Here is an 11678-nt window from a genome sequence, read left to right as displayed (position 1 = left end):
TGTTCTGGAGGAGCGACGTGTCCCTCCATAACCATCAGGTGCGGCTTGTGTAGAGTTTCACAGCTTCACTGATGAGAACTTGAATGTTTTGAACTTTGCTTTAAATACTATACTACAGACGGGCTTATAAGCAATGACGATGCTGTCTTCTGTCTGACTCTAGCATAAATAAACTTCGTACCGGAGTTCCTCTGCTTCTTGGTGCTCGTGGTTTTGTAACCCTTGAACAGACTCAGTTTGAACTCTGCACTCTGGTAATATTCATTATTGCTGTTAAAGTTTTTTTAAACACTTGACTGCTTAGTTTGCAGCCCACATGCACTAAAACCAACACAACTGCAAAATACATGTTAATTATACTTAGCAATATTTAGTTTTTTTTTTTTTTATTACAATTTCCAGGAAACAAAATACACAGTAAAAGAAAAAAAAAAAAGATAATGGTGCAATTTCCATTGCTGCAATCTGCATACATAAAGAATTTAATAATTTAAGACAGTGTCAGAAATACTTGCAGCTAAAACAAAATTGATTTCCTGCTGGTCCTTTTTTACATTTCATGAAATGGTGCCAGTGGTGTCACATCCCATTTCACTGTAACAGGTGTGTATTACAACCCCCCCCCCCACTGATGCCAAACACTTGGTTTGGCAACTTTTCCTCTCTTTACCGAGTGCAAAAAGACCCAGGGGAGGTAGACGGGGTCTGAGCTCAGAGTCTCTGCCTCCGCCGGTCCTCTAGAGAACACTCAGTTTAGTCCCAGAAAGAAGCGAGACACATTCTCATAAACCACGAAGGTGATGCAGCAGGCGGGGGTGACTCGAATCACGTTGGGGACGACGCCCTTGTAGAAACCGACGGCACCTTCGTTCCTGCAGATGAAGCAAAGGAATAAAACTCAGAGGGGACATGATGCGCGTTGAACAGGCCCATTTACGAACGGGATCGGCGCCATACCGCCATGTACGCCTGATGACGTCGACAACCCCGGCGTACCGATTGTGCTGGTCCTGCAGGCGAGCCCGGATCACCTGATACGGGTACGTCGTGGCCACAGCAAATATTTTGGATAATGCAGCCATGGCGATGTATTCCATGGCGTTCTGTATAAACGGGTCGAGAGAAGCTCATTGTGCCAGACACCAGCTCGGAACTGAAGGAGTTAACGACTCACCAGCTCGGAGCTGAAGGAGTTAACGACTCACCAGCCTGGAACTGAAGGAGTTAACGACTCACCAGCTTGGCGTCTGCGGGTACATCCTTGTACTTGTAGTAGTCTCTCTTCAGCTCTTCGTAGGCCATGAACTGCAGCGCTCCGTGAGATGTCCCCAACAGGCCCGGGACGTAGCCCTTAAACAAACGCACATTTACAACGCAGCACGCCGCCGGTAGCAGCCGCAGCGCCACGGCCGTTTGAAAGACGATTTCATAAAGTTAGGAAACAAGCTGAAATACAGTTTAGAAACGGAATGTCCAGCCTTTTTAATGGCTTGCAAAGGTTCCCGCCTCCTGAGTGTGTGTGTGTTCTATACAGGCTGATAGTGCCCTCTAGCGGTGAATGCATGAACAAATACTGTACAAGATTATTTTTGAAGCGCAGGATAGATGACATTTTCTGTTTTAAGTGCCTAAAATAAACGCTTACTGCTCATTGGCTGCTCTAACATCTCCCATAAGTCTATTTTACGGTCATCGTCTGAGATGGACGTAAACCTTGTAGAGTCCAGGCACCCCCTCGCGCCGATAGATCTGGACCAGAGCGTCCGTCATCCCCTTGTACTGCTTGCCGGTGGGCTCGGTGTCGTACTGCAGCATCAGGCGGGTCTTCACCACCCAGATCGGGTTGGTTATGGTGAGTGTTAGGATGCCTGGATCAGGACAGCTCAGAGTGAGGCTGGTCACAGAGAGAAACGCACCGCGTGCCGATCACGCCGGTGAAACGCAGCTCCGCGTCGGCCCGACCTGCTTCGGCTGCAGCCACCAGGTGCTCCGTGGGCGCCAGCTCGGTCTGGCGCCCCTCCTTGGCGTAGCCTTTAATGGCGTTGTAGCTGGAAGGGACACAGACCATGTGTGTGTGATCCAGCTGGTTGCAGCTTACTCCGCCTCCTATAATGAATTAGCTTTGCTGGCAGAATAAACTCTGTCACGTTTTATTCTAACCATATTAAACGGGAACTGGCTTTCATATCTGGGGGGGGGGGTGGGGGCACTTGTAATATCTGTCGCATTGACACATTTGAACCGTTCTTTGTCATATCAAACAGAATATATTGTCAGTTTAGGCAGTAAAGCTAAAACCCGACGGGCTGAATAGCGCGTTTCATTTTTTTAGCGTTTGACGACGCCCCTCCCCCGGCTGGTCAGAAACCCGCCTGAGATGGTTAACACACCATTTGACTCATTAACCCTCTCAGCTTCACATTACCCACATTGTGAATGTTTGGGGGACAGGTGGCGGCGCAGACCCCCCCCCCCCCACCCCCCCTCGCAGTTCCAGTTTGACAGCTGGCTTCTTTCCTTCCCGTCTCACCGTCCGTCTCGCGTTCGTGTGGATCCTTGTCCTTTAGATCCATCGGACCGCCGGCTCCCGTCCTGAAGACCTAACCATTTGCGTCGTCGCCGTGTTTGCGGAGCGGCTGTTGGTTTAAGCCGTACGTGGGTCAGTGAACTCATCTCTGGGCTGTACCGCTCAGAACAACACTGCTGGGTTCGGGTCGGGGTCTTTCTCAACCCTCAGCTTCCTGCTGGACTCCCACTGAGATCCTCATCCTCATCCTCATCATCACGATTAAAACCAGTGACGTTATAATAGCTATTACACATTCCACAGCGTTACCGTGGTTGCACGCCCATCTTCATCTACCTGCCTATTGACCCGTTTGAGGTTTCTGCCTGGTAAAAGGCAGGTTTTTCTGGCTCGTGGGGCATTATCAGGTCAACCTTCAAGGATTCAAGCTTCCACCCGCAGGGTACGTACAAGAGGAAGTAGAAGCCCCAGGACGCTCCGGCGCCCCAGACGTTGGGCGTCACTCCTTGGTACAGTCCTCTCAGGCCTTCCTGCGTCCACACGCTCCTCAGACAGTGGACTATTCCACGGTACTTCGGTCTCAAGTCCAATCCGTCGCTCACTGCAATGACAGGAGGCAAACTAGCTCTGTTAGGTCACATCGTCCAACACGCGGGGCGTAGAAACAGTAGCTAGCACGAAGCACGCAACATCTAAGATAATAGATCAGCAGAACACGGCTAGCTAGCAACACAGTGCGAGCATGGCAGGAAACCCAGACATATATTTGAAGTATGCGCTCACGAAGTACCTGCGAACCGGACTTTGACCAGATCCAGAGGATGGAGAACCAGCGTCGCCACCACGCCGCCGCTCAGCCCCGCGACCATGTGCTCGATCCGCGCATGGCTGAAGAGCTGCTGGACGGCTAGCGACGCAGCGGAGGGACGCCTGCTGCGCGGCGCCGTCTCCGCGTCGTGCTGCGGAGCGGAGCTCATTTTACTACTAGTGAACCTAACCGGCTCCCGTCGGCCAGCTGCGTCTACACGGCGAACCGGATTCTAATTAGACCACTCATCGGTGCTGCTGTGAAACATGCTCGTGTTACACAAACGGTACCAAATACTCATGCTTGACGGACGGAGCTCTCCAGAGCTGCTGTCGCGTTCATGACGCGTCAAGGGGCGTGCCCCGACGCGACCTTAATGTCGTCATAAACGACAGTGCTTCCGCACATTCCCTTCACAATAAAATCCCGTCCTTCCGGTGACACAATGCCAGGAGTCCCGTCGTTTTATGAATGAATTTCTCTTTTGGAATATCGTTTCTGAGACATCGCGAAATAACATAATTGATTAAAATTAGGACATAACAGTAAATACATTTTGAAACGTACTGTTTTAAGTTTTTTCATTCAGTCTGTTTCACATCGATGAACATGTATGTCCAAGTAATTTGTAATGTATGCTATTGTTTTGCATTAATTTATATACTTCTTACCATATTTATTCACAATGTTTCCATCTCCAGGGCCGACTCTGTTGGTCTTATACGATTATGGCTACAAATTATCGCATTGATTTAGTCAATCATCCGGCGAAAACGTACGTTCAGAGTCCGGATGAATACTTTATTTAGTTTTTAAAGCGATTAATGAAAGTTTATTTCCTGCCTTTCTATTAAAGTAATGCGCCTAGTCGAAAAACGACAGAAGAAGAGGCGGGAGGTCTGGATATCCCACAATGCACCACTGTCCCCTCGACGTTCCTCTTCAACACATGGCTATTGTTTGCTAATGTTTTCGTTTTTACTTTAGCAACAGTTGCTTATTTTAAGCGTTGAGACGTTTTCACTCCGCATCCAAATGAAAGTTAAAGTTCTGTCGAGGAACCCGGATGATTATGTTCGGGAGACGAAGTTTGATATTCAGCGGGGTAAGTTATAAATTAAAAGTTCGACAACAGAATTAGCTAGTTACAGTGTTAGCCAGTGTTTTACATCAACCAGTCCAGCCAGAGTGCTACAATTTACTAACCATTAGTGAAGAGGAACATCGAGACGCTACGTTGTTGCTTCTCGCCATTCATATGCGTTACGTGCGTCGTAAAGATTCTTTAAACTATAACTTTTAAGCAATAACGTCAGGCTTACGCACGGAATGTAAACCGTACAGTTCCCTTTTGGACTCCAGCATGACATATGATTGTTTTTTTTAAATTCAATATGTCTCGTTAATTATTATGCGTTTTAAATCTGAATCAACTGAATGTAAATTAAATGCTCATCGTGGAATGTCGACTTCCTGTTATTAGTCCCCAGAAACTATGACCCTGCACTTCATCCGTTCGAGGTGTGCAGGGAATACACGCGGGCCCTGAATGCCACCAAGCTCGACCGGGTGTTTGCCAAGCCTTTCCTGGCCTCTCTGGACGGACACAGAGACGGGGTGAATTGCATGGCCAAGCACACCACGAGCCTCTCCACCCTCCTCTCCGGCTCCTGTGACGGCGAGGTGAACGTCTGTTCGGTCTGCCCGCGCGGCATCGCGGTGAAAGCCGTGCGCTCATCTTTGTTTCATCCGTAGGTGAAAGTGTGGAATCTGACCAAACGTGAATGCGTTCGCACGCTCCAAGCGCACGAAGGTTTCGTCCGAGCGATGGTCGTCCGCTTCTGTGGGACGTCCTTCTTCACGGTGAATACCGCGCTGCAGTATCTGGGAGGAGTTTACCTTGTCTTTCATTAGCTGATGTCTGACACGTCTTCTGTTTGGACATGTTCGTTGTTGCAGGTTGGTGACGACAAAACGGTCAAGCAATGGAAGACGGAGACACCGGGTTACGGAGAGGAAGAGGAGCCACTTAATACTATTCTGGGCAAGGTATAATCAGCGTAATAATGTAACTACGAAGGGAGGAATATCTGCCTGTTAATCTGGACGTCTGTTTATCTAACCGCTTTCCCTGGACCTAAGAAAGCAAAGCATCAGGACAGTAATACCTTCACATACGAGTACAATGAGTTCCTGGACTGAGCTCGTAACGCAAATCACTCGTCTGTCAAATACATCTTTCCCATATAAAATAACTGAAAAGGATTAAATCAATTTTGACTGTCTAAAGACACTCAAATCAGCGCTAATAACAATGAGAAAAACATTTTTAATTGCTATATAGACACACAGAACATGATATAATAAATAATATACAGTATTACTGTAATATAAAAGTGGTTTTATTATGAGGTTAACTTCGAGACAGATGGTGGCGCTAACAGCAGTGAGGAGGGAGAGGGGGGGCTTTGGACGGTACGTAGACACTTTATTCAGTAATTGTACCTTTACACGTACTCTTGGTACATAAACTCAGACATGATAGTTCTGCCTTTGGAACGCTTTGTGTTCTTGATAGCCTCCTTCTGTTTGAGGATCGTGCACGTCGTCCATGTGCTCCGCTTGTACTGGCGTGCCGAATCCCTTACGGGACACCGCGGTGATGCTGATGGGTGATTTCATTATCCCTCGTCGTCATGCGTTTTGTTTTTTCTCACTGCCATCCTCGCCACTCGCTTTGTTTGGACCCGTCGCTTATAAGGAAAACTCACAGATGCAGCCAGAATCACGTAAATAGTAGAAACGCAGCACGGGAGACGAGGACGGACGGCGGTGAAGACCTGAACTGAGCGCAGCGCTCGGCCATCCGGCGCCAGCATCTGGAAGTTGCTCGTGTCTCAAAGCAAAAAATTGCTTGCAGGTTTGCTCGTGTCTCGGAACGCTCGTATGTCGAGGTATTGCTGTACTCGGGGTGTAGACCAGGAGTCGGCAACCTTTTTCATGGCGCGTGTCAACACTTCTTTAATAAAATAATTTGTAATCATTTGTTTTTACAGTTTTTTGCAGTATTTAAACATGTTTACTGAACTACCGAGTGTCTCAGTTCTATGTAATAGTGCACATCTATAAACCAAACTTACAGGCATGAAACGGCAGCAGTTCGGCGGGAGCCCGGTTTACCCGTAATGCTGACACCGCTGCTAAGCTAGCCGACTGAACTCCCAAGAGCCTCGCGATGTAAAAATGGCTCCTTGTCCCTTGCAGACGGTCTTCACGGGATTGGACCATCACCGAAACAAGGCCACGTTTGCAACATGCGGCCAGCAGGTGGACATCTGGGATGAACAGAGGAGCAGCCCGATCCGCTCCTTCACCTGGGGTGTGGACAGCTTCAGCTCGGTGCGCTTCAACCCCGTGGAGGTGAGAATGCCGTCAACACTTTGCCCATATTCAGACTCCCGTCAAAGTTATCAGACATGTTTGAGTGAACGTTGACGTTTTCCCACAGACGGAACTTCTTGCAAGCTGTGCCTCCGACAGAAGTATAGTTCTGTACGACATGAGAGAATCTGCACCACTTAAAAAGGTGAGCCTCGCCATTCAGGTGTTCACAAAAAACCTCGTCGGCAGCACTATTTCTATTTACTCCTGCTTCTCCTCCATAGGTCATCATGAAGATGAGGAGCAACACCGTGTGCTGGAACCCGATGGAAGCGTATTACTTCACGTGCTCAAATGAAGACTACAAGTGAGTCGAGGGCCTGGGAGATGCAGATGGAGCAGCCCATGTGCTGAAAATAGCGTTTTCTCTCCCCTCCCTATCACCAGCATCTACACGTACGACATGAGGTACCTGGACCGGCCAATCACAGTGCACATGGACCATGTCTCCGCAGTGCTGGATGTGGACTATTCTCCCACTGGGAAGGAGTTCGTTTCAGCCAGTTTTGACAAAACCGTCCGCATCTTCCCCAAGGATGTCGGACGCAGCCGGTCAGTAGCCGGTGGTCGTTTTGATCCGCCTTATCATCCGTAATAAACGAGGCCGTTGTTCGGTTGCTGTGTGACATAATGGTACAAGCACACGGTGTTTGTTCGTTCGTGGACATTTGCTCCAGAGCAAATAGTCCCGGTTGTGTTGCAGCGACGAGGGGCCCGTTACTGGCGCTGGACGTCATGGCGCAGCTCGGTCTGGACTCGGGCTGCTGCGTGATACTCGGTGTCGAGGCCACGGCTGAGAACACGGCGGCCGTTGGGATTTTAACCTTTTTATGTGCAGCACGTTGTGAATTGTCTTTATAGGAGAATTACAGGCGTTTTTATGCATCCGTAGATAGATCTTGGATTACGAGCCTCATCTTTTCTTCCTCCCTTCAATTCAGGGAAGTCTACCACACCAAACGCATGCAGCATGTCATCTGCGTGAAGTGGTCAGCAGACAACAAGTACATCCTGAGCGGCTCTGACGAAATGAACATCCGGCTGTGGAAGGCCAACGCCTCTGAGAAACTGGGAGTGGTGAGTCCTGTCCTTCCCTGTCCTTCCCTGTCCTGCCCTGTCCTGCCCTGTCCTGTCCTTCCCTGTCCTGTCCTGTCCTGTCCGGCCCTGCCCTGTCCTGTCCTTCCCTGTCCTTCCCTGTCCTGCCCTGTCCTGTCCTGTCCTGTCCTGTCCTTCCCTGTCCTGTCCTTCCCTGTCCTTCCCTGTCCTGCCCTGTCCTGTCCTTCCCTGTCCTTCCCTGTCCTGTCCTGTTGCTCCTCCCCTCACTCGTCTCCCCACCTTCAATCCGCTTCATGTTCAAGGTGCAGCAGGCTGCTTCTTTTTCGCCGATCAGCAGCTGTATTTCTCTCAGCAGTCAGACGTTCAGCACCTCCCTCCGGTGTTTTCACCTCGTCCCAGTTCATGTGCGAGCGGCTTTCTTTGACACGGCCATGGCCCTCTTCAGCAGGGCAAGGCTGGGGTGACTGTGCCAAGAATCACAGTTGGCAAACGCCCCGCCGGATGCTGACTGAGGGGAGAATCACTTTCAATAAGTACAATGTACCGATTGGCAGTGGGACTCCATAAAGCTCCAAAGCGTCTGCCGTTGTTTGACAAATGTTCCAGTAAAAGGTTCAGCTCAACGATCGTTTGGAAATCAACACTGACTTGAACAGTTCCGAGTGTCAAATGTGTTGGTCACATACGTTTCCTATCAAATGTCCCCCCGCCCCAAAGTCCCCGTCGGAACAGCAGCCATGTCTTGTCCCTGATGGGATTCACTCGCGCTTATTCTCTTAATGCAGACCAGAACGCCGGCCCTCTTTTGGCACTTATTTTACGGTCACTGTTTAATAGATTTATCTGCGAGCATTGCACTTAAAGAGATCAGACAGGGCTGCCCCGATCAGCAGTTTGATCAGCCAATCACTTAAACGCTGAACATAATGAAGCATTAACAATCAGCTTGGACTGAAAGGGTCTTTAATTATCAGGAAATGCTGAATCGGGGCCCGCACTGGCCGGATCGGGACTTCTATCAGCTGTTGCTCGGCAGGTTTTTATTGTGTGTGTGTGTGTATCATACTTTAGCAGTTGCAGCATTCGGTTTTTCTTTCTTTCTTCCAATCCGGGGAGTTTCTCCGGCTGGAGGAATCTCGACTCATCGCTGCTCGCTGGCCAAACGCCGGAGAGCCGAATGAGTCGGTGTGGAACGTTTGGAGTGATTTTTCTGCTCCGCTTATCAAATATAAATAACGCTGTGACCGACATTAAGGTATTTATAGTGTGATCAAAGATCAGAAAAGAGTAAGCTCAAATGACTAACCTTCTTGTATGTCTTTTTTCTTTTGGTTTTAATTGACTTTAAGTTGATTGGTAGATAAACACATGGCCGATGTTTTAAAATAAGATGTATCGGCTCCTCACTCGTGTTTGACTTGGTCCAGTAGGGTGAGGCTAAACGTCGTGAAAACATACGAACACGCAAGTCAGAAGGATTCTCCACAGACTCGGCATTTGATTCCCTCAAACAATCTGTTTCAAAAGAGGATCAGAAGAAATCTGGAAGGACCAGAAAGATCTAAAAAGTAATGAATGAACTTGAATGGTGGTTAAGTGGTAACTTTCCAGTCCAATAACCCGACAAAGTAAAGTTGTTCTTCTACTCCTCGTTTATTTTGTTCTCTTCATCCCTTTAAATTCTCCTCTTCATCCTGACCTCATCTCGATCCACTCTTCTCCCCCCTTTCATTCTTTCCTCTTTCCCTTTATCTCACGACCTCAACCTCTCTCGCCCATGCAGCTCTCCCCGAGAGAGAAGGCCGCCGTGAACTACAGTCAGAAACTGAAGGAGAAGTTCCAGCACCACCCGCAGATCCGACGCATCTCCCATCACCGACATCTGCCGAAGAACATTCACCACCAGAGACAGGAGCTGAGGATTATGAAAGAGTCTCGCCGCAGGAAGTATGGATTCTTCATCCTCATCTTTATCTTTTCCCTTTCTTTTTTTTGGTGGGGGGGGGGCTGGTTTGTCTGTACATGGCATGCCCTTTGTCCATGTGGAGGTGAGGAGGACTTGGGATCCGAAGCAGTCGCACCAGCCCGATGGAAAATCTCCCAGAAGGGACTGCCCCCTGTGACATGGTCCCAATGGGCCTTTACTCATTTACAGCCTGTACAGTGGATTGATTGTTCCAGTCCCCCCCCCCCCCCCCATGATTCATAGCTCAGCCAGCACCTTTTTTGGTAATCACCGGTAGCGCTGTGACACCAGACATGCGTTTGGACTGTGAATGATTTACTCTCTTTGCTTCACACATCATTTTCGGTGTAATTTACTGCAGCCTGTGACGCCGGCGCTGCGTCACCGGGCTCAGGCTCTTCGTCCTTCCTGCTTGCTTATCTCTCCGCTCCGACCTTCCCTGAATATTCTCAGCCGTCCGAGAAGTCGTTCACACGTCTCCGTCTTTGTTTCGCAGGGAGAGAAATGTCCGCAAACACAGCAAACCAGGAACTGTTCCCGTGGTGTCGGAGAAGGAGAAGCATGTTGTGACTGTAGTCAAATAGACGGAGAGTGGAACGGAGTGGAACCCCCCCCCCCCCCCCCCCCCCCCGGGGGCTTGTTCAGACTGCTTCCACGAAGTATCGTTTGGATTCGCCCGTTGGAAGGAAATGGACGTGACCGATTCACCCATTGTTTGAATTAGACAGACGGTGAAATACGTGAATAAATATTTAAACCTTCTCGTTTCTCTGGCATTATTGTGGAGGTTGTGTCGTCGACGGAATATTTTTGACTTTATTCAAAATGATTTGATGTCTAAATATGAAAACTCCAAAGTAGCTTTTCCCGAACTCGGTAGATTGGATCTTGTGACTCTTTGACAGATGGAAAGTATCCCCAACCTTAAAGTAAAGACAGACCATAATAAACGCCCCACATCTGCAGCGTCTCTGGTCATGTGACCTCTGTACAGTTTATCACTAGTGATTCATTCGGATTGGACGCAGGCATGGAATACAAAAACACATGAACACATCCGGTAGCGTTTTGACAAACTCCTAATTTGCTGCTGATAAACTTCTGAACAAAGATCTTCGTGATTTGCCGTTTGGACGAGAACACGAGCCGGTGTGAACGAGCCGGTGTGACTTTCTGCAGCCGATCGTTGCCAATGCTCTAATTTACTTAGACGCCCCGATGAGCCGTCGGATCTATCCTCTTGATGTCGCCCGTCAGATCCTCTTAGCTCCTCAGACCAGGATTCGGGATTCGCTCAAGTCTCCTCTTGACTTTGAGAGGTTTTGATGTTGGACGACGTGTTCGGGTGTCTGGAGTTGATAAACGCCCATTTTAATTTAAAAAAAACGTATGTTCGACCCTGATCTAAGGAGTCTTCAGTTTGGAAAGGTTGTTCCTTTTTTGCTGTGAATATCAGGGACTGAAGGTCTTTCTGATTCTCAAGCAAGTCGATTGAATTATGTTATTATCCACCATCAATCATGTTCAGAACTCAACACTAAGTGTTGAACGTTTCTTCATGAATCTTTTCCACGCAGAAGTGGTGGCTTTAGCAATTTAACAACTTAACAATGTTTTTATATTTCCATGGTTACAGGTAGGACTCATTCTGGTCGTCATTTTAATGTATTGTGCAGAACTGAAATATATTATATACCCGTTGTATATGTACAAACAGCAACGCACTGAATTTACTATTGTATCTTTGTTTACTTTCATGGTTGTAAGTAGAATTTTGCCGATGAGGCGACCCCCCTGTGGCCCTGCTGGGATGTTCTGGACGCCCGGGTTGCTTTGATTGTGGCTTCATCTCATCTGAGTTGTGGGTGTCTGAGTGTCTC

The 11678-nt window shown here is 48.5% G+C and overlaps 2 protein-coding genes across 3 annotated transcripts; one reads left to right on the top strand and one right to left on the bottom strand.

The window, feature by feature from the left end:
- Positions 1-405: 405 nt before the first annotated feature.
- On the bottom strand, positions 406-3528 carry slc25a32b (solute carrier family 25 member 32b). 2 transcript variants are annotated; one of them, XM_068760336.1, is made up of 7 exons: positions 3318-3528; positions 2978-3128; positions 1963-2048; positions 1714-1868; positions 1237-1350; positions 958-1103; positions 406-872 (listed from the first exon to the last, which is right to left on the bottom strand). In XM_068760336.1, the coding sequence occupies exons 1-7, from the start codon at positions 3502-3504 to the stop codon at positions 749-751; spliced, it is 963 nt and encodes a 320-aa protein (XP_068616437.1). In that variant the 5' UTR covers positions 3505-3528; the 3' UTR covers positions 406-748. The 2 variants fall into 2 exon arrangements, with proteins under 2 accessions (XP_068616437.1, XP_068616438.1); XM_068760337.1 differs by lacking the exon at positions 958-1103.
- An 802-nt stretch (positions 3529-4330) lies between these two features.
- dcaf13 (ddb1 and cul4 associated factor 13) lies at positions 4331-10550 on the top strand. Its single transcript, XM_068760279.1, has 11 exons — positions 4331-4440; positions 4819-5018; positions 5091-5198; positions 5295-5384; positions 6600-6755; positions 6844-6921; positions 7001-7083; positions 7164-7328; positions 7718-7853; positions 9616-9779; positions 10295-10550. Exons 1-11 carry the CDS (start codon positions 4371-4373, stop codon positions 10380-10382), a joined length of 1338 nt encoding a protein of 445 aa, XP_068616380.1. The 5' UTR covers positions 4331-4370; the 3' UTR covers positions 10383-10550.
- Positions 10551-11678: the final 1128 nt, after the last annotated feature.

Source organism: Brachionichthys hirsutus, chromosome 3 (genome assembly GCF_040956055.1).
Source record: "Brachionichthys hirsutus isolate HB-005 chromosome 3, CSIRO-AGI_Bhir_v1, whole genome shotgun sequence".
NCBI classification, from domain to species: Eukaryota; Metazoa; Chordata; class Actinopteri; order Lophiiformes; family Brachionichthyidae; genus Brachionichthys; species Brachionichthys hirsutus.
This window is presented reverse-complemented; position numbering and strand designations above follow the sequence as displayed.